Here is a 21,988-nt window from a genome sequence, read left to right as displayed (position 1 = left end):
GTGAGTTTTAGTATACTTTGGTTGAAGAATAATGTAGTTTAGTGAGCATAACGACACAAAGTGTATTCCATGTGTTAAATGAATGGTTATAAAGCATGAAATAAAATCCAGTACTCTCTTCAGGTTCTGCTCCAAAGAGTGAAGTCCACACTACTTTTCTGGCTGATGTGAAAAAAGCCCTTGGAGAAGAAAAATCAGCTCAGCTCTTTCAGGCCATTTACAGCTACAAAAAGACAGACAACTATGAAAACCTGGTGACCATAGTGGTGAGCCTATTCACAGAGAGAGATGAGGACTTACCCCTTCTAGTCAGTAAGTTCTTTCAAATCACAACATATATTTACATTCTTTTAAATTTTGGAGGGTTGAACAAGAATTTCTTGTGATCAGTTGTCACTATTCAAATACATCTTTCATCTTTCTTTCCTTAAGGATTTGGCATGTTTATTCGTCCTCACCATAAGACACAGTACAAACAGATGGTGGATGCTTTGGTAGGTGAGACAGTCTCTGCTGCTGATGTTCCTGCTGTGAGTGAAGATCAACAAAGAAAAGGTAAACCTGGTGTATTATAGTATAAAGTATAGAATGGTGTTTGTATTTCTGTCATATCTTGCCTAATACTTTTTGTATCGTCCTCCGAAGGTCACTGAAACCATTAGGCTTAATGATGTTTCTTTAATTTTTTTGGTATGTGTTGTATGTAGCTCTATGCTAGATATATCAGTAAGAAGATATATCAGGCTTTGATGTACACATAATACTTACTAGTAGATGCATTCAGTGTTGTTTTGGGTCTTTTTGAGAGATTTGTTTACAAGAAGAAAAATATAAAATATAGCCAGACTTGCTGTACTCCTTTTAAAGACATACATCAGCCTGCCACTGTGTTTCCTTTTACACCATCACTGGGGGGTACAAGTTGGATATTTTCAACATTGTGGGGAGAAAAAAACGTTGCAGATGATGTGTTTCTCACATGTTTTAGTTTTAACAGACACAACAATAGTGACACCTGTGAGACCTTACAACACATTTTGCTTGTTTTTTTCAGCTTCATCATCACCTACCTTGAAGACACAAAGCAAGATTTCCAGTTTTTTCTCAAGCAGCCAAAGAAAGTAGGATCTGAACTACAGCATCATTGGTTATGCACTTCAAAAAGTTAATGTTAATGCTGACAAAAACCATAAACATAATTGTTCTGGTGCAGTAATCTGGCTGTGTAGGTATCTGAACACTGAACACTGGGATGGACTCTGTTCATTGGCAGGCTGAATTAATGATATGAACCATAAAAACTCATGCACACCTTCAGTTTCTTAACGACCGGAGCATATGAGGAAATGAGAATGTATAAGAGAAGAAAGAACTCCTGCAGACTATCCCTTTACTTGCAGAAAAATGTATTTAAGAGCAAACTGAACTAACATTGATGTCTCATAAACTCAGCACTCAAGAGTGAACAACAGTACCCAAAACACAATATTGTGTTTTTCTCTATCTAGAGAGAGTAACACCGTGTAAACAATGAAGCAGAGTATATCACTACTAACTTACAATGAATTTTGGCACAAAGGCTCTAACAGCTAAATGAATCCTGTTCTGTATAAAATTAATGTCACGAAAAGTGAAAATGTACTATGCAGAAAAAAATGTTTATGTATTTTTGAGGTAATTAAATGATTGAATCTACATATGCCTTTGGTTTCTTTTTCTGTGACCACAGTGCTTTACTATCTGTATAATGTAGCCTGCTGATTTGTAGATGAGGGGCATCTTCCTTTTCCAAACTGACAGACCCCTGTTTGTACGTCTCACTTTCAAACTAGTCCACACCATATTTTGATATACTCTTCAATGTTGGGTTTGATCGATGGAAAAACATGGCTGAACAACGCAAGCCTTTTCATGGAATTTGATGTATTCTGGTGACCCAGCACACCCAGCCATGGTGCATCATACTGAGGACTGAATTAACCCACGAAGGGATGCCAGGGCAAACATGACTTCGCCACTATTTTCAACACAAGTGATTGAATAGTGGTACAATATATCACCACCAATTATAGTATAAGGACATTTGACTGGAGTTTATCCTCTCATACATTCCAGGGTAGACTCCTCAAGGAGTGTCCCTGCATTCAGCCAGAGTTGTTAAAAATCCCGTGAGATTTTCACTGAAACATGTCAAAACTCTTATTTAAGTAAATAAATAAATTTCACCTAGTGTCCATGGCCTTTTCCAAAATAATATATACAAACCCAAAGAATCCTGCCACTGTGCTTTTCTAGCGGGCAAAATATGAAAGCCATGAAAAGGACGTCACAAGGTTGTCATTTAGGTATCGCGAGAGTTCCCTCAGCACAGTACTTTCATCATGGCAGGCAGTAAGTTGGTGCTAGAAGGAAGAATAAGTATAAACGCTTTTATATTAGGGCTTAGCGTGATTTTAATCCCATTGATCAGAACCTGGTTCGGACATATTGACTGGGTGTTTGATTATCTGACGGAAACTCCGGGGAAAACAGCGATTTGTGTCCATATTGCAGTTATCAACGGCCTCTTGCTAATCATATACAGGGGACCTCTATACAAGGTAAGCTTTTATTGACTTGTGACTGATGTTATCCCATGTTGAGTGAAGTGCACGTGAGTTTTAGTAAGTTACTATCCAGAAGCAAAGTATTTCATCTACTATAAGCTAATTTTGCGGAGTATGACAACTTATTTCGCCATTTAAACTTGAACGTTGTACGGCTAAAGTTGGCTAAGTGAATGCCCGAGCTAGCTAACATTAGCTACCTATTTACGTTTGCGTTAGTTAATCTTATTAGCTAAAGAGGATCGAGACAGCTGGTCTAAGCCAGGTAAAGCTGCAGTGGATACCGTTAACTCCTTTCCTGTCTTTTGCTATGTTTAATTTTATTCTATAATTAGCCTTGACAGGTTCTTAATGTGCTGTGAAAGAATGTGGCCAAGAACCCAAACCAAAAAATGGTGTTTCAGTGTTGCCTTGCTTTGTGCAGAATGTAATTTGCTTCTGTAATAAGGTTTGAGGTGACGTAAGTTATTGATGATTTACCATTCGGTGTGATCCACTGATTAAAACACACACTATTTATGTTTATGGCAAAAAAAAATTACGTACTTAAACTTCTAGAGTTGATTTGCTCTGAATTGTTGTTTGAAGATGGTGAGAAAAGCAACCGAATTCAAAAGTGTATTCTCTTCAGCTAAAATTTCTAACATGCTAGTTACGGAGTTTTATCAACAGGTAACACATAATCAAAATGCCAGATATTTAGCTTGAGTTCCGCGGGCGCTACCGGATACGGGATCCGCAGTGTAGGCCGCAGATTAGTTTTGTGAATTAGCAATGTGGCCAACTGGTCTTAAGGCTAGCCAGATAGAACTTGGGTTTGTTTAGGTGACGCTGCTTTTCGATCAGGGATAACCTGAGTGTCCCAACTCGTTCTAGGTTGCTGTGAGAGCCTGTTTTCTGGGAGTTACTTTTGGCTGTGGCTTAATTATAAGCTTCTCTGAGACCACCTGGACACATTTTGGCTGGTATGTAAATATGTTCAGATGTTACTTTTCGTTTAGTATGATCAGTTTACGTAACATGAAGTTACTGATGTATTTCATTCTTAGTTTTTTATTAAATTGGTATAGTTTGGCCTTTATTTATACTCATGTTTATAAAGAGTACCCACCCCTTAATATTCACCAGGCTGTTTTATTTTATATCATACAACACCACTGAATGACAGTGAATTAAATTTGACTGAAATGTATGTCTGATTGATATATAGATCTTGGATAATTGTTCAGCTGTAGAGAGATACACAATGAATCAGGGCATGTATCATATTTTGAGAGCCGTGTTTATCTGGTAACCTAGGCCTGCTGCAGTTGAACGTGTGTGGTAATGTGCGTCTCTGCAGGTATATGTGCTCCCTCTCATTCTTCCATTACTCTGAGTACCTGGTGACAGCCATCATCAACCCTCGCAGTCTGTCACTTGATTCGTTCCTGCTCAACCACAGTGTGGAGTACACCCTGGCTGCTGTGTCGTCATGGGTGGAGTTCACAGTGGAGAAGCTGACAGTTCCAGGTTGGTCAATCATCGGTCTTATCATCAATGGCACACACAAGGTTTGCCTGTCAGTGTAACCTCTGATAAAGTAACATGTGGCTCAAGACATGGGCAGACTGGACATGCAGAGCATGGACAAGTTAATAGCATAATGGGCTGTCTTACAAGCACTGCTCTTTTAGAGCTGTTCTCAGATTTTGATGATGTTTAGGTTGGGGGGACTGTGAGGGCCATGGCAAAACCTTCAGCTTGCACCTCTTGACGTAGTCCATTGTGGATTTTGAGGTGTGTTGAGGGTCATTATCCGGTTCTGCAAGCCATCCTCTTTTCATCCTCAGCTTTTTTAGCGACAATGTGATGTTTGTTTCCTGGGTTTGCTGGTATTTAACTGAGTCCCTTCTCTCTTCACCAGTAAAATGTTCCCTGTGCCAACAGCTGCAACAGAAGCCCAAAATGTTATTGATCCAGCACTGTGCTTAACAGTTGGAGAGGTGTTCTTTTCTACTGCACCATTTTGTTCTCCAAACATACCTTTGCTCATTGTAGCCGAGAGCCAAACCGAAAAAGTTCTTGCAACCTTCTGATGCTGAATTTTGTGATGAAGTTTTCTTTTTATGACTCTTCCATGAAGGTCATATTTGTGTTGCTAGAACAGTGAGCAGTGCACCACCACCCCAGAGTCTGCTAAATCTCCTGAACTTCTTGAGCAGTCAAACAGAGTTTGAATTGCCTCTAGCAATCCTACAAGCAGTTCTGTCTGAAAGTCTTCTTGTTCTTCCAGACCTCAGCTTGACCTCCACCCGGCATTTCTTAATTATATTACCAACAGAGGAAACAGCTACATGAAAATGCCTTGCTGTTTTTTAATAGCCTTCTGCTTTGTACAGCTGAATTATTTTCATTTTCAGTGTTAGTCAGCTGTGTAGAGGTGCTGATTGTTGGGACAAGGTTTGAAGAGTCAGAGTATTTATAAAGCTTTGAAATTTGTGGCATTTCCTAATGATCATTGTGATTTAGCCCAACATGCTAATAAATGAATTATTAACTCACTGTAGACACATACAGGCAATGTACACTATTTTTTTTTCTCCAATGCTATATATTGAATTAACAGTGTTTTAAAGAGAAATCTTGGCATTTTAAAAATGATCTACTTGCCATTCCCATGGTCTTCTCCAACTGGATTAGCACAGCTAACCAATGGACACTGGTAGGATGTTGAGGCAAAAATGTCCAAAATCTGTGAAGTTTGCACAGAAATACATTCAGTCTTGTGTGATTAGGCTAATTGTACTCGGTTCAAATGGCAGTATTCAGTAAATGGTTGCCTTTTGCATGCATGCTTGTAAACTACTTTCCTAAACATGATGTGCTTGACATGTGTTTACTCCTAATGAACCATGAAAGCTCAGCATTCTTCCCTCCTTTTTTTAATCTTCACTTTTCATACAGAACATTAACTTTTATTCACCCAGAAACAGCTAATATTTCTCATTATGATATGACCTCTTCCTCTTTGTTTGTGCATGTGCGCGTATAATTTAGAGTTTCTTGTGGTCCTGCATTGTGAGACTTTCATTTGCCCACCAGTGTTTCATCAGTATGTCCTCCCCCTCAGGACTAAAACAGTTGAACTGGTTGAGCTTTGTGGGTCTGCTCATGGTACTGTGTGGTGAGGGCCTGCGTAAGGCGGCCATGTTGACGGCAGGCTCCAACTTCAACCACATTGTCCAGAATGAGAAGGCCCAGAGCCATGTGCTGGTCACCAGCGGGGTGTACTCCTACTTCAGACACCCCTCTTATGTGGGCTGGTTCTACTGGAGCACAGGAACACAGGTGAGCTACAACAGCATTGCTCCGCCTCATGTTTGATTCACTCTCCATATACAGTATGGCTGTGGAATAGTTTAATATCATACGTACGTTTTTCAGACACTCTGTCTGGTTGTGAACAGACCTTTTCCACATGTTCTGCTTTGTGACTGATTGACTACCGTCTTGTTGTAGGTCATGCTGTGTAACCCGGTGTGTATATTGGGCTACACGATAGCCAGCTGGCGATTCTTCCGTGAGCGGATTGAAGAGGAGGAGCTCTCCCTCATCCATTTCTTTGCTGAGGATTATGTGGAGTACAAGAAGAAAGTCCCCACTGGGCTGCCATTTATCTCAGGCATCCGTGTCAACTAGTCCAAGGAGCTGGATGCTGGATGCATCAAACTTAAAGCACTAAAGCGGGTCAGACCTGATGGGTGTGTGACATCTGCCATGGTAGATGCCCTCTGGAGCGAAACCTTGCAGCTGGCTGAGAGCCTGTAGCTCACAGAAAGGGACAGTGACAGCTGCAGGGCTGCTGATTTTCTACCCAACTTCCAAAATCCAGCTAGGACCGGACATGTTCCACTGCACTACATTTATTCCAATGAGAGCCATCTGTTTCAGTTGAGTTTCTGTTTGCATGCTTTGACCATGCTTAGTATTTTCACTGAGGACCAAATTTGAAAAATGATTCTACACTGGGCCCTTTGGGATCATATGTCAACAGAGAGTTAAATAACCATTCTTTGAATTTTTAAGGGCAGACCTTTTGAGATGTTTTAGTTTCACAGGAAACTGCCAAGTTCACTGTTTTTCTTCAAATGTTAACATTAGCAATATTTAGAAGAATTATCAATATTTTCATGAAGCTGCCATCAGTATCTGTAGTTTATTCCAAATTTCAGTAGTTTAGCCTAACAAACAAATGCTTAAAGGAGTCCTCTGAAGCTCTCCTTCAAATATCAGTGATCTGCTGCAGCTGAGCTCTTCACAGGTCCACTGTATAAATCAATGGACATGAGACAAGATGGGTCAAAATGATATTCAGTCTGATCGGTTCTGGTAAGGTCCCATTGTATTGCTGCAGGTCTCAGATTGTGGCTCATCGTTAAGAGGCCAATGGAAAGTGTGAAATGTGCAGAATCAACGACATGAGTTTGTATCCTCAGGACCAATTTGGATAGGTACAGTTCTTTAAATTGCAGTGCAGTCTTGAAAGGCCTCTCTGAAAAGTTGTATCTTATTCTTTTGGAGAAGGTGGCAGTTCCTGCAGCATTATCTGCTTTGGTTTCACTGCTTAAGAGCCAAACCTGGACTTTGTCATGACATCACCTCCCCATAACCCAAAAGCTCTGGTACATGTTGTGTGTTAGCGTTAATTTATGAACCAGTTAACATACGAATCCAAATACTTTCCATAAGTATTCCCTTAACTGTCCCTAATAATTCTGTCTTTTTTTAAGGTGGAAAAGCCACCTTAATAGAATGGACCATGGTATGCTAAAGATGTCCATCAAACCAAAAGGAATCAAAAGGAGTTAATAGCTCTTGAACACAGGGTGAACCAGTACATCCAAACGGTGACACTAGATTTTTTTATTGAAGAATTTATGCACAGAATCATTATTTATCTATGATAGAATTAATACAACATCTTAAGAAAATAAAGGTTTCTATCAGGTTTTTGAGACTGTTGAATGCAGTTAGTGAGGAAGCTCCATCATTTACAGGCTAATTTAATTTCGGGCTAATAGTGGCCTGATTTATACCTAATCCTGATGGCCACTTCCTCATTGAACACTCAGGCTAAAACACTTAAGTCACAATATGTTGAAATGTTTTTTGTTTCTCTGTCATTTCATTGAGATCTTTGTGTACACAGGGGCATGAGGCATGGTAAAAGATTAAACGTTGTTTCAGTGGAGAAAATAAGACTTGCTTTCACCTCCTGCACATTATCTTTATGGGAAAGGAAGTGTTGACATCACTTCTTGTTTAAGCCTGTTTTGTGTTTTTTGCCATTTAATATATAAATCAATAGTTGTGATAAATCACCATGCTGAACAGTAATGTCCTACCATGTCTATCAGCATCAGTTCATTTTTGTGTATCTCTCTCACACACACATACTCACACCTGTCTGAGTTGCTTCGTAGAGCTGCTATCTGCTCTCAAAACCCAAGTGTCATTGTATATCTCACACAATGACAGGCAGTGAAGAATTCAGTAAAATACAAATAAAGGGTGGAGGTTTGAACAATAAATGCTTCACAGGGTTGAGTTTAAGAAAATTAATTTTCTTATTCAGAATGTTTAGGAATTTAAAGATTGTCCAATTGGTCAACTCCTGTATGAATGATTGTGATTGAGTTTCACTCAATATTTGTGTATCCACAAACTTATCACATAAAGTTCTGTAAGCTACACTTTTAACATGGAAATTACTATCACTACAAAGTCTACGCTGAAGAGCTTGCTAAATGCTACTTGTCTCAACACTCAGGACTACTGTGACACACTTAACACAACAACTAATTCAACTGGTGAGAGAGAGAGAGCATTTTCAGGGACACAATTCAGACTCAAGACCAGTTACTTGGGGATGGCTTGTGCAATTGGGTACAAATTGTTATTTTATTTTGGGGATAGGGTTAGGGTAAGTCTCCAGGAAAAGAATGTAAGTATGCAATTTCCCCAAACGTGATCAAACTAATGAGTGGGCTTGTATTACTCGTGGGGACATAAATCTGTTGCATAGTCGCATTGTGGGTACTCCTTTCTTTGGGGGACAAAATGCAAGTCCCCATAACATAAATCATTAATTTTATGTTAAGACTTGATTTAACTGCCCCTTTAAGAGCAGCAGCAAGTGGTAGTAGCTGCAGCCATGAACACACAATAAAGCAAAGAGAGCTGCATAGTTTTTACACACCGCACAACACAATTCTATGTTGCAAGACAATGCAGTGGATGTACTCACCTGTAAAAACACCATTCTCTGAATTTGCACTGTAAAGTCCTCAACAGTCTGCTCTTGGTTCAACATCTTTGGTTAATCATTCTTCGTTCAACTTAAAACCAGTCCTCTCAGCCTCTGTGTCTCACTGCACCCCTCAACGTTTTCAAACATTTTCAGCCAAAAGCTATGACAGAAATTGTCAAAAACACTAGAAAGGCTTCATCACACACCTCACTGAAGGAAGAAGTTTGTTAGCACTGGCAAATATTGAAGGCGCCATTACAGGATTCACTGTGAGAATCTCAGCATTTAGCCAGACCATATGGGGTAGGAGAAATATCTTTCCATTGCATTTGTTCTTTTCCAAATAACCTATCTAGATTCCTAATTTCCATGAAAAGAATATGTCAAGTTCATATAATGTGTGCGCGCGTGCTTGTGTGTGTGTTTTGGAGAGATGAACAGTGTAGTTAGAGTTTAAAGTGACAGACTTGTAGCACATTTGTGAAGTGGGGTGGATGATGAAACATCTTTATGCAAGGTGTTGAGATAACGAGCAGACTGACATGGCAAACCTGAGTTTAATGTTGGTTATGTTGTACTTTACAGTATAGAATACCATTTAGCTTAGCCCTGTATTTAACAGTCACTGAGTGAAAACTGTTGATGGACTACTGTGCATTTACTCACAAAGATTTTCTCAACAGCTCTTGTGTGAAATAAAAGCAGTTATTATTAAGGCTCTGTCTGTATTACTCTCATGATGCTGAAATGATTTTCAAGCTGGCTGCTGTTTGATGGTTAAGTCTTAATCTACATGACCAATAGTAACGGTTACTATAAAATGTAATCCAGTGCATTTCTTGCATTGCACTATAATGATGGATGACTATGATGGTAATTTTGTCAAAGTATTAAAAAGCAAACATGGTCATTTATGGAAGACCATTTGTGCCAATGGGATGGGGAAAAAAGACTGCGGTTTTCAAAATAATGTGTTAGTATCTCAAAATAATGACTTGTGTGTAGTCTACACATGTAAGGGTATGCAACTTTTTCTATGTATTTCGCCCTTTGGTCCACACACACACACACACACACAGTTTTCAGTCAATGTGAGTTTTTAGGAAAACCCCTTTTAATTAAGGCGTCAGAATGCGCTACGGAGGTCACTGCTCCGTAACAGACCCCACTGCCAACATAGCTGCTTTTGGACAAGACTAGAAATTGATAAAACATGGATGTTCTCCGTGACGTCACCTATAGGTTTCTGAAGAGCCATAGTGAAGCTCGGTGACAGAGACTCCGGCCCTCACCATCTTCGCAGTGCCTAACTCCTACAGGTCAAACTCCTGGCTAAATGCAAAAACGCATTTGCTGAGATGAGCCTAATGACGCCAGGTTGCTGAAACTTAGCGGTTTGCTGTCACTCAAAGCAGCCAAGCCCATAATTATGCGTAACTTTAAACCTTGATGTAATTTAAATGTTTAAATGTGGGCTACATGTATTATTTTTTGCAACTTTTTTTTCCACTCCTGTCTGGTTTAGGGTTAAGGTGTTATTACCTGTTTGCAGTGTAACTTTTTCACTTGTGTAAATCTTCGATTTATATATATATATATATACACACACACACACACACACGTGTGTATATACACGTGTGTGTGTATATGTGTATATATACACATATATATATATATATACATATATGTGTGTATATATATACGTGTATGTGTGTGTGTGTGTTTGTTTGTGTATATACACACACACGTATACATATATATGTATATATACACATATATACATATATATGTGTGTGTGTGTGTATGTGTGTGTGTGTATATATATATATATATTTATATTTATTTATTTTTTTTTCAATATTTGGATTTTATGAGTTGTATCTCCCAGGATACGTTGCCCTATTAAGAGCCAAAATGATAAACATATTATTGTTCAATTTGATGAGGATAAATTATAAATTGTTGTATTCCTTGGTCATTTACATTACACATAGCACTTTTAAAGTTGATTTTGTTCATTTTTACCAATCCATCTTAATCTTGTAACAAAACAATCTCATGAAAAAGTGACACAAAAACTGAACATTTCATGATGAACATATGAACTTTTTGTGCATTGAAGATTACATAAAAAACAACACTGCAATTTCATTTTGTCAATGAACACTGGAGAAACTTTTATTTTTTTTGCTGTCTATATTTCCAGAATATTTTATAGATTTTTCACCAGAGACAGCTCCCACCCCGGCCACATCCTTTTTGAACTTCTGCCCTCAGGGAGGCGATACAGGTCAACAAAAACAAAAACCAATAGACTCAACAGATACAGTAATTACATAACTATATACACCCAAATACACCACCACTTGGAGTGAAAAAGGCCTCTAATCTTATCTCTATCATCATCTATCATTTTTTATGGAACACTTGGAAGCAGTTGCGTGGGTTTTTCTCCAGGGGCGATGCACAGACGAACACCACATTTTGTGCAGTAGATTGTTGTCTGTTCTTCTGGGCAAAGCCTGCACCTTCCCTTGTCTGTGAAAGCTGGGAAGTGATCCACTTGATCATGGCGGACATCAACCTTGGGTCTTGGGGTTGTTGGCCTTTGTATGCATCTGGTGGGGCTGTGCACATTCTCCTCCCCTCCCTTAGAAGGCCTTCCCTTCTTCTTTCCACTGTTCCACTACAGATTTGTCTGTTCAGCAATATGTTGGAACAGATCGTCATCAAAAAATTGGGCAAAGTAGCTACGTGGAGAAGACAGCTCATCCGGTGTGCTGAATTCACTGGCAGCTGCTGTTGACTGGTGCTCAAATAGTTTCTTACGCCAGCTGTAAAAAACAAACAAAAATATATACATAAATACATAATTATGTTATTTGTACACAGTGGTATTATTAGCAAGTATGGACTGAATTAAGCATGTTAGTGGCATGCTACTTTCAGTAACTATAATGTTTTTTCACCTTACATCAACTATCAGAGGGGTGGGGGGGGCCCCCATGGCCCAGAGAAAATGAAAACATGTATAAATCATATATAGAGTATCAATATCATTCATATACATATATATAATAGATAAAAGTTATATATCAGAGAAAATGATATATATAAATCATATGGAGTATCAATATAATCAATATATCAGAGAAATTTATCATATATATATATATATATATATATATATATATATCTTATATAGAGTATCAATATAATTCATACATATATTGACTGGGTCATATTGGATCATATTGCACATGTTTTCTGATGGCCATGGCATCCAACATGAGTGCAACACATCCATGTTTAGCCTGGTCTTCTCTCCAGCATATCCAGCATCATCTTGTTCAGGCCAGGCTTATCATCCACCGAACGCAGCCACCTGTAAAAAAAATAATAAAAATTGAGAACCAGCTATTTAACGTGTTTGCATCAGTAATATCCAAAAATTCAACTGGACAACATTAAGACTACCTTTGTAATGTAGGTGGATGTGGGAGGGGAAAATGTTGAGTCTCTCTGAGGTACTTGTATGCCTTTGGACCATGTAGATGGAGCGTAAGCGCAAACTCCCTGTAGTCTTTTGTACACTCATGGCCCTGCTTTGCCATGAAGTTTATTTATTGAATCTATTTTATGAGCAAAAATTAATAAGTCCCCTTCAGATAATAACTAAGGAGTGCTAATTTCGTTTTACCTGAGTAGAATTCAAGCCTCTCTTTGAGCTCTTCATTAATGACTTTCTTTTCCCTCAAATCCCCCAAACGACTCTCTACTGTGGTCTTCGCCCTCTTTTCTCTGGCCATGGCGTTCTTCTTCTCTCGCTCCAGACTTTCCACTCTTGCTAGGGCTTCATTGAGTCTGGACTTAAGAGCGGCAGGAGAAGCAGGCAAAGCATAGTCATAATCCTAGAGATAAGATTAGATAAAACAGACTTTATTTATCCCACAATGGGGGAAATTCACATGTTACAGCAACAACAAGACAGAGTGTGTAGGAATTAGATGACTTACTTTTCCCAGAAATCAGTCTATGAATTGTAAAAGTCTTTGCGGCCCTTTCTCACTAAGGTGAGAAAGAGGACAAAAGGACATTCAATGAGGGAAACAGGATGACGGGGTAAGTTTAAGGTGTGATTATGGTATAGTATGAACCCTGGGAAACAGGATGAGTGCACTCCCCACCGCCATTGTTTTAAGGGACTGATTTACCAATACCAGGTCCATGTTACAACCAGTCGTCCTTTTTGTTGCCAAACAGTATAAAAGCCAAGACATTGTGGAGATCTGCAGAGAACACTCTACATGAGTCTTCCCTCCATGCTGCATGTAGACCTGATTCATCACACCGAGTCTGTAATTCTTCTGAGAATTAGCAACTCTCAACGAGCAACAAGGAGAATTTCCCTTACAAGTGCAAGAAGTCAGAGGACAAGAAAATATGGCACACGTGTTATATACATTATGGTATATACAGTACACACACACTGAGGTGATTTAAAAATGCCAACTGCACATGAAAACAGAGGAAAAATGTGAGATGTGATCAGGTTATCAGTTCAACTTGCATTTGAGTGGATGTTATTGTGCACTGACGAAGGGATGAACATGGCTTGAGTGATGTTCCACTTCACACACATCACTTTGACACCACTAGTGTATGGCCCACCTTCTTTCTTATAGTCATCACCTGTCAAAGCCACTGCCAGCACCGTGTGTGTGTGTGTGTGCGCATGTTCAACATGTCTTCAATTGCGTGTGAATGGCTTTATGTGTGAGTGTGTTTAACATGAGTGGCAGCAAACAAGTGAGATTTTAATAGGTCCAGGACCATTATGATATTATGTTTACAGTAGAAATACTCACATCATTAGGCTGAGGTTGTGAGTGTGAGGTTCCAGTTTCTGGATCATCCCGAGAGGCGACAGGCTCTCTTCAGCTCTTCTGGAGGTAGATGTAGTGTGACGACCAGCCTGCCCATGCCCTTGTAACCACCAAGCACTGTGCGGCACCGATTTGCCGAGGCTGGATGGCGCCGCTTCATAAAAAATCTCCACCTCCAGAGTTAGTTTGATGCCAGATAGTGTGAAGCATAAAGTGTCGGAACTCCTGTGCAGAAAAGTGAGCCGTTAATCCTCACCCCTCGTACCGCTACGTTCCCGCACCGTCTGCAGTTGCGACCCGGACCTCAAACGGCAATCCATTCATTCATCCACATCTTCACCTCTCAGTTGTGACCCGGACCTCATCCGACATCCACTCCTGCCACATCTTCATATTTCCGTCCCTTTTGCCATAACCTCTCAGGTAACCTGATGTCTTCATTCATCTCCGTTATTAAAAGTTAGTGAGTGCCCTTATTCCCTCAGTTCATTCATTTCCTCATTCCACTTTTTTTTTTCTGCATCTCGCTCTCAGCAACCCCACCCCTCCGGAGCAGTTTGAAAGCCCTCAAACAAAGACAAAGACTGACTGTGACAAATACCACTCTGGTCCCGAGTTTTACTCGGACTGAGGCGCTTTTTGTTCTTTATATATATATATATATATATATATATATATATATATATATATATATATATATATATATATATATAAGCAAAAATTCATAAAGAACAAAAAGCGCCTATATATATATATTCGACTGAATTGAACTGTCTGAACTGCCACTGTGACTCTGAGATCCATAAATACAGTGTTTGCGTTAACTTTGATATTTTGTGCTGTTGTGATTTTGTGTTGCTCAGGTTATTTTCATGAGTGAAGGTGTGCATAGTTAAATGTATTGCCTTTGTGTGTGTTGATGTGGGGAAAAGAAATGTGTCAGGTTAAATGAAAAATAACAATAGGTAAAGACTTAACTGACCAACTAAGTCAAACATCTTATATGTCAGGAGAGAGACCTGGCTGGCGCCCTAAAAGAAACTTCCCCCTCACATGCCCACAGCAAACCGTCACAGTAGTCTTGCCCTTTTCCAGCTAAAATGAAAAACAATATACAGGGGTAAGTATCTCACCCTGCCCTGTGATTGATAATAGAATATTTACATTTATGATGATACACCTACTCTTTGGAGGTGAACTGGGAAGCTAAAGATGGATATAAATAACACCTAAATAACACCATCTCTGAGTCGGACAATCTGACCTGTCCTATCAAAACCATCCTGCTTAAAATGTTCACAGCAAAGCACTGAGGAATTACTTGCAGTGAATCCTTCCCTCCTCAAAGCCACTTCCCATTTCTTCCTTACATCTTTGTATTTGGGAAACCTTCAAAATGAAAATGGAAGATTTGGGAGAGTCTACACAAAAACATTTTACAAAGGAGGTCAAGCTTATTTTCTTCCTTCAAGTTTCTTACAACCTTTCTTCAACAAAACTCCTATTTTGATGCATATCTGTTAATAATGAACCAAAACTGCTAAAACTGTGAATAAGCTTGTTTGCAAACTATTCTACAGTCAGATGTTCAGTTGTCTGTATTTTTAAGTAAGTGGGCTGGGTATGAGACATGAGAGGTAGCTTACTGTTGTTAGGGTGAATTACATGTAAATAATACAGTCTGTGCCACCTGTGTAAAATTTGCTGGTCAATATTATACCTGTAATATTTGTTTTATTTCTGCGTTTTATTTCTTGTGTCAGTTGTAATCTAAGTCAGTGTTATGGAATATGACTTATAAAGTCTCAGTTCATAGACGGGTGAACACTGGCACTAAACATAGCCTAGCTTTCGCTGGTAGGCATAAAGTACAGTAATATTCAATTCACAAAATACGACCAATAGTAATGTTCAGTCTTACTTGAGAAAAGTAATCCCCCGTATGGCAAGCCGTTCCTGCCAGAAATACGCCACATTCAGTCACGTTTCAACTTCATTACGGCGTAAAAACGCCGTTTTTTCAGATTTTACGGCGTTTTTTACGCCGTAATGCGCAAAAAGAACGCCGCTTTTTACGCCGTAATGAAGTCCTCCAAGAACGCGCGTAAAGAACGCCGTTTTGTGCATCAAAACGCGCGTAAAAAACGCCGTTTTGTGCGTCAAAACGCGCGTAAAAAAAACGCTGTTTTGTGATTTTATGGGATATGTTCCTGCCTATCACCCAAAATATTAACCTACGAGAAACTACAAGGTAAGTCAGGAGGACAAACTATGCCACAAAGGAGATCTGTGCTGAACTGATTTGGTCTGTTTGGGCGCAGACACTTCAAGTTCAGTGGTTGAGAGAAAAGAAGGGTGGAGATTATTATCATACTAGGAAAAGGCCGTTTTTTACGCGCGTTGTGGTGCGCACAAACGCGCGTATTTTACGCGCGTTTTGATGCGCAAAACGGCGTTTTTTACGCGCGTTCTTGGAGGACTTCAATACAGCGTAAATAGCGGCGTTCTTTTTGCGCATTACGGCGTAAAAAACGGCGTAAAATCTGAAAAAACGGCGTTTTTTACGCCGTAATGAAGTTGAAACGTGACTGAATGTGGCGTATTTCTGGCAGGAACGGCTTGCCATATTCCTGCCGTACCTTGCAGGAACGGCTTGACATATTCCTGCCAGAAATACGCCACATTCAGAAATACGCCACATTCAGTCACGTTTCAACTTCATTACGGCGTAAAAAACGCCGTTTTTTCAGATTTTACGGCGTTTTTTACGCCGTAATGCGCAAAAAGAACGCCGCTTTTTACGCGGTAATGAAGTCCTCCAAGAACGCGCGTAAAAAACGCCGTTTTGCGCATCAAAACGCGCGTAAAAAACGGCGTTTTCCTAGTATGATAATAATCTCCACCCTTCTTTTCTCTCAGCCACTGAACTTGAAGCGTCTGCGCCCAATCGCTGATCAAGACAAGCAGACCAAATCAGTTCAGCACAGATCTCCTTTGTGGCAAAGTTTGTCCTGACTTACCTTGTAGTTTCTCGTAGGTTAATATTTTGGGTGATAGGCAGGAACATATCCCATAAATTAACTTCGTCGTCCTCTTCCATGCATATCTATCTATCCATCTATCTATCTATCTATTTATTGGTCAATGCTTCTATGTTATTGTTGATTTTCACTGGTTTACTCCATGACCAATGGAGTGAAGAAGTGGTACAGTGGTTAGAGCTCAGGACTTTGAAACAGAGACCTTTTAGCTTACAGGTGCGAGTGGCATTAATTACTCGAATCCTTTGTATTGTATGTATTTGTTTGGATGTAAACCCACTGACTTTGCAGCCCTGTGTTAGTAAACATGGTGGCAGAAGCCTGTGTGTACTTGTACTTCCTCTCATTTCTGTCGTTGTTTAAACTCCCCTTCCATGCATTGTTAGGATATATAGACATATATTTTGGCTGCATATACATATACATACATATGTGTGTGTGTGTGTGTGTCTCCAGAGCTCTAACCACTGTACCACTTCTTCACTTCATTGGCCAGGGAGTAAACCAGTGAAAATCAACAATAACATAGAAGCATTGACCAATACATACATACATACGTACATACATACGTACATACGTACATACATACGTACGCATGGAAGAGGATGACGAAGTTAATTTATGGGATGTGTTCCTGCCTATCACCCAAAATATTAACCTACGAGAAACTACAAGGTAAGTCAGGACAAACTATGCCACAAAGGAGATCTGTGCTGAACTGATTTGGTCTGCTTGTCTTGATCAGCGATTGGGCGCAGACGCTTCAAGTTCAGTGGCTGAGAGAAAAGAAGGGTGGAGATTATTATCATACTAGGAAAACGCCGTTTTTTACGCGCGTTGTGGTGCGCGTTTTGATGCGCAAAACGGCGTTTTTTACGCGCGTTCTTGGAGGACTTCATTACGGCGTAAAAAGCGGCGTTCTTTTTGCGCATTACGGCGTAAAAAACGGCGTAAAATCTGAAAAAACGGCGTTTTTTGCGCCGTAATGAAGTTGAAACGCGACTGAATGTGGCGTATTTCTGGCAGGAACGGCTTGCCATAACTTGTTACATTAACTACTGTGTCGATTTGGTCATTCCCTGTAAGAAAATCAGAATATTCCCTAATAACAAACCCTGGGTGACAAGCGAAGTGAAAGCTGCTATTAACATGAAAAAAGCAGCTTTTAACAGCGGTGCCAAAGACAGAATCAGAGATACACAAAGAACATTGAAAGCAGTAATCAGACAGGGGAAACGTGAATATAAGATTAAAGTTGAAGGGCTCGTGTCAGGAAACAACACAAGAGGGCTCTGGAACGGCATGAAGTCCATCACTGGCTATGAGACAAGCAATCATGGTTGTGTGGCTCAGGCATAACAGTAAGTGATGCTAATGCGTTCTTTGCCAGATTTGATAATCTTGACTTTTCTGAGACACACAATTTTCTCTTCTCTTATGCAGGGTACTTCTACTTCTGAGGACTGTAGTCCATGTATTGTTTTAAAAACTGAGGAGGTGCGCCAGCAATTAAAGCGTATTAGGGCCAGCAAGGCTGCTGGCCCTGATGGTATTCATCCCCGCACCCTAAAAGTTTGTGCTGATCAGCTGTGCTCTGTTCTTACCTCACTGTTCTCCTTGTCACTGCCATCTTCTAAGATTCCGGCTGTGTGGAAAACTTCTTGCATTGTTCCCATTTCTAAGAAAGCCAATGTGTCATGTGACCTTGCTAACCTGAGATCAATAGCCCGTAAGTCTCATATCATGAAGTGTTTTGAGAGTGTGGTCCTGCATCATCTCACTAGGCAGGTGTCTGTTTTTTTGTTTTTTTTTTTGGATCGTTTACAGTTTGCCTATAGAAGGGGTGTGGGAGTAGATGATGCTTTAATTTTTATGCTGCATAACATTTACAGTCACCTCGATACCACAGCCAGTTCTGTCAGGATCCTGTTTTTTGATTTTTCAAGTGCTTTTAATACAATATAGCCACACATTTTAGCCGATAAATTAAGTAATTTTAAATTGCATAACAAAACCATTGCCTGGCTTTTAGATTATCTTCTAGCACGTCCCCAGTATGTCAGGCTTGACAAAGCTTTAGACATCATTTTAACCAATACAGGAGCTCCACAGGGGACAGTTTTATCTCCTTTTTTATTTTCGCTTTATACAGCTGATTACAGACATAGTCAGCCATCCTTTCTAATACAGAAGTTTTCAGACTGCACTTGTGGGCATGCTTAAGCATGGCAATGACCTGGCCTACAGAAAAGAGGCACACTCATTTGCCAAATGGTGCGATACAAATTTTTTACAGCTGAATGTTCAAACAAAAGACCTTAACCTAATCCTATTTTGGGAAGAAAAGAGAGGAGGCTGTCCCAGTGACAATTAATAATCAAAAAATAGAACTTGTCGAGTCCTACAAATATCTTGGTGTCCATTTGGACTATAAGCTCAACTGGAAGGAAAACACTGGGGTCTTATTGAGGAAGGCTCAGTCTAGGCTTTTCTTTCTCAGGAAACTTGGATCCTTTGACATCAGCCCAAGGCTGCTGGGCATCTTCTACCAGGGCTTCCTGGCTAGTGTCTTATTTTATGCTGTTCTGTGCTGGGGAGGCAGCATATCTATTGACGACAAGAACAGGATTAATAAGATGATCAAGAGGGCTGGCTCAGTGATTGGTTTTAACCCAGACAAGCTTGAGGTAATAGTGGAGAAGAGAACAAGGACCAAGTTGAAAACAGTCCTTCTCTACGAAAACCACCCGCTCCACAATACATTTAAGGAGCTCAAAAGCTCATTTAGTGAGCGGTTAGTGATGCCTCAGTGTTCTACTGAACGACTGAGATGCTCCTTTGTTCCTGCAGCAGTCAGATTTTTTAACAACATCACTAACTAGTGGTTGTTCGTTGTTTTTGTTTTTTTTTTTTTTTAATTTGCCTGTATCAATTTAATTCACTTGTTTTGAGTACTTTGTCATATGAAGTATCCAATCATGTCGATACAGCTGTTTTTGTGCAATGGTATGGAATTGTTTGTATTGTTTGTTAAGTGGATGTATGTATTTTTATCGGGTGGCAAAGCAGTTTCCCCTTGGGGATCAATAAAGTTTTCTATCTATCTATCTATCTATCTATCTATCTATCTATCTATCTATCTATGTTGATGCCGTTTATTTTTTGCTGTTTCATATTTTGTATTAGTTTATTCCATTTTATCTACTTTACTTATTATCTTATGTATTTCTCTTCTTTTAACTATGTAATTAATTATTTCATTTTATTTTATTTGTTTATTTATCTATTTTTTATTTATTTATTTTTTTTTTGAAATTCCAGTGTTTCCTCAGGGGGGTCCTCCATGCTGAGAGCAGTGTCGGGTCTGCTGCTGGGGATGCTGTCCTTGGGTCCCTTCAGCCTGGCCATCGGGGGGGCTCCCCACCTTGGTGTGGAGGTCCGCCTGCCTGTCAGGGTCGGGGGGGCCCGGGTGCCGGCACCCCCTGTGCTCATAGTCTGTGAAGACTCCTCTCAGTGTGGATGGCCCCAAAGGTGGCGTTTTCCTCGATCCTCGCTGCCTTGCCATGTCTCGCAACTCTTACAACTGTCTGTGGTGAGAGTATCTTTGTGTGTGTGTGTGTGTGTGTGTGTGTGTGTGTGTGTTTATGTATGTAGCTGAGGGTATATCTTAGTACATACAGAGGGTGGGAGGGATGGGTTTTAACTGTTGTTCTGTTTTCATTTATATTGTTTTTAACTGTTGTAAAGCACTTTGTGTTGCATTTTAATATGCATGAAAAGTGCTATATAAATAAAGTTTGATTGATTTGATTAATTGATGAATCCACAAATCCACAGTTTACTGTTTATGGCATCGTGATCTTAAATCAGAGAAAGTAGGGTCAAGCATTTTTCAGCACCTGTAGGTTACCTTGCACATGCCTTGAATGCATCTGTACTACATCTGTACACTACTAAATTTTTCAAAACGTTGCTAACAAAAGAACATTACCACACAGTACATGGCAACAGTTCTAACAGATACAACAATAATATGGTAACATTGCCATTTCCTAACAAAACAAAGAAGAAAAGACATTGATTTCACTCAAGAACTGTGACAGTTTCCAAATTTTTATTTTTTGAAAGATTCTTAGATATATTGTAAGTAACTATAACTATAGTAACTATAAGTAACTTTACGCAATGGATTGGATAATCGATTCATCCATTCATCTTTCCGTTCACACACAAAAGTTGCTTATCAGTCCCCCACCATGACACATTAAACACTGAAATAGAAAACGATATCTAAAATAATCCTACTATTAATAATAAAAAAAAAACTATACAAACATGATTTTCTTGATTGAGATTTTAACATAATACACATGATTTCTTAACCAAAAGTGAATGAATTCCTCCAAACATTACTACTGCAGAATTCCTTTCTTAATACAGATACATAATATAGATAGGATCAGGCTTAGAATGTGTAATAAAGATGCAAATTGTTTTCCCTTGAATGTGATCCTTGGCTGGATATTCTTACCTTGGTTGCACAAGGACATCAGAATCAGAGAATGGAGTGACATGATGATGGCACCCAGGCAGCACAGACTGCAGGGGCAGGAGGGCTGGGTAGAGAGCAGATAAGAAACATCCTGGGTGTGCCTATGACAACTTGCATGGACTATAGTTAACTGCATTTCCTGTTTTGTTTTGTAGTACTTACTTTCATGCATTTCAGTATGTTTTACTTTCTATCATTGTTCATTGTCATCCTCTGCCCATTCCTCAGAGACCATGGTCCCACATCTCATTTTACTATGGATAGCTGTCATAATGGACTGACAACTCCAGCACACAGGCACACATATGAGCCACAGGTCCTGAAAGCCTTGAATCTGGGTAATGTCAATAACTACATTCTCCCCTAGGAATAGATGTGATCCTTTGCAGAATCTTAGGAGCAAAAGCAGATGCTGCCTATCAGTATTCCTCAAGCATCTGATCAGGTACTTCTGAATATCCTTCTATTGGACATTCATTGTGTTTGGGAGGTGAGAGACTTCACAACATTTCTCATTGTTGGTTGCAGGGTTTTGCATACTGTTATGATGTCCTGAAGGCCGTGCTCAGCGATGCTGAGTGTTTTTGCCCATTGTTTGATTATGTAGGCAG

The 21,988-nt window shown here is 39.6% G+C and overlaps 2 protein-coding genes and 1 pseudogene across 3 annotated transcripts in view; 2 read left to right on the top strand and 1 right to left on the bottom strand.

Annotated features, from left to right (window-relative positions):
• rtel1 (regulator of telomere elongation helicase 1) overlaps positions 1–1,695 on the top strand; it is a 52,115-nt gene extending 50,420 nt beyond the window's left edge. For both annotated transcript variants that reach the window (XM_076740587.1, XM_076740588.1), the window contains 3 exons: positions 124–312; positions 433–555; positions 1,055–1,695. In XM_076740587.1, coding sequence (XP_076596702.1) covers positions 124–312; positions 433–555; positions 1,055–1,125 — 383 coding nt within the window. In that variant the 3' untranslated portion in view covers positions 1,126–1,695. The remainder of the gene's footprint in view (positions 1–123; positions 313–432; positions 556–1,054) is intronic.
• Positions 1,696–2,361: 666 nt separating this feature from the next.
• Positions 2,362–9,614, top strand: icmt (isoprenylcysteine carboxyl methyltransferase). The gene is made up of 5 exons (XM_076741468.1): positions 2,362–2,600; positions 3,483–3,571; positions 3,949–4,118; positions 5,719–5,936; positions 6,108–9,614. Exons 1-5 carry the CDS (start codon positions 2,382–2,384, stop codon positions 6,285–6,287), a joined length of 876 nt encoding a protein of 291 aa, XP_076597583.1. The 5' UTR covers positions 2,362–2,381; the 3' UTR covers positions 6,288–9,614.
• Positions 9,615–12,147: 2,533 nt separating this feature from the next.
• Positions 12,148–18,492, bottom strand: LOC143327436 (THAP domain-containing protein 6-like; annotated as a pseudogene).
• Between the last annotated feature and the right edge of the window lie 3,496 nt (positions 18,493–21,988).

This window comes from Chaetodon auriga, chromosome 10 (assembly GCF_051107435.1).
Source record: "Chaetodon auriga isolate fChaAug3 chromosome 10, fChaAug3.hap1, whole genome shotgun sequence".
In the NCBI taxonomy this organism is placed as follows: Eukaryota; Metazoa; Chordata; class Actinopteri; order Chaetodontiformes; family Chaetodontidae; genus Chaetodon; species Chaetodon auriga.
This window is presented reverse-complemented; position numbering and strand designations above follow the sequence as displayed.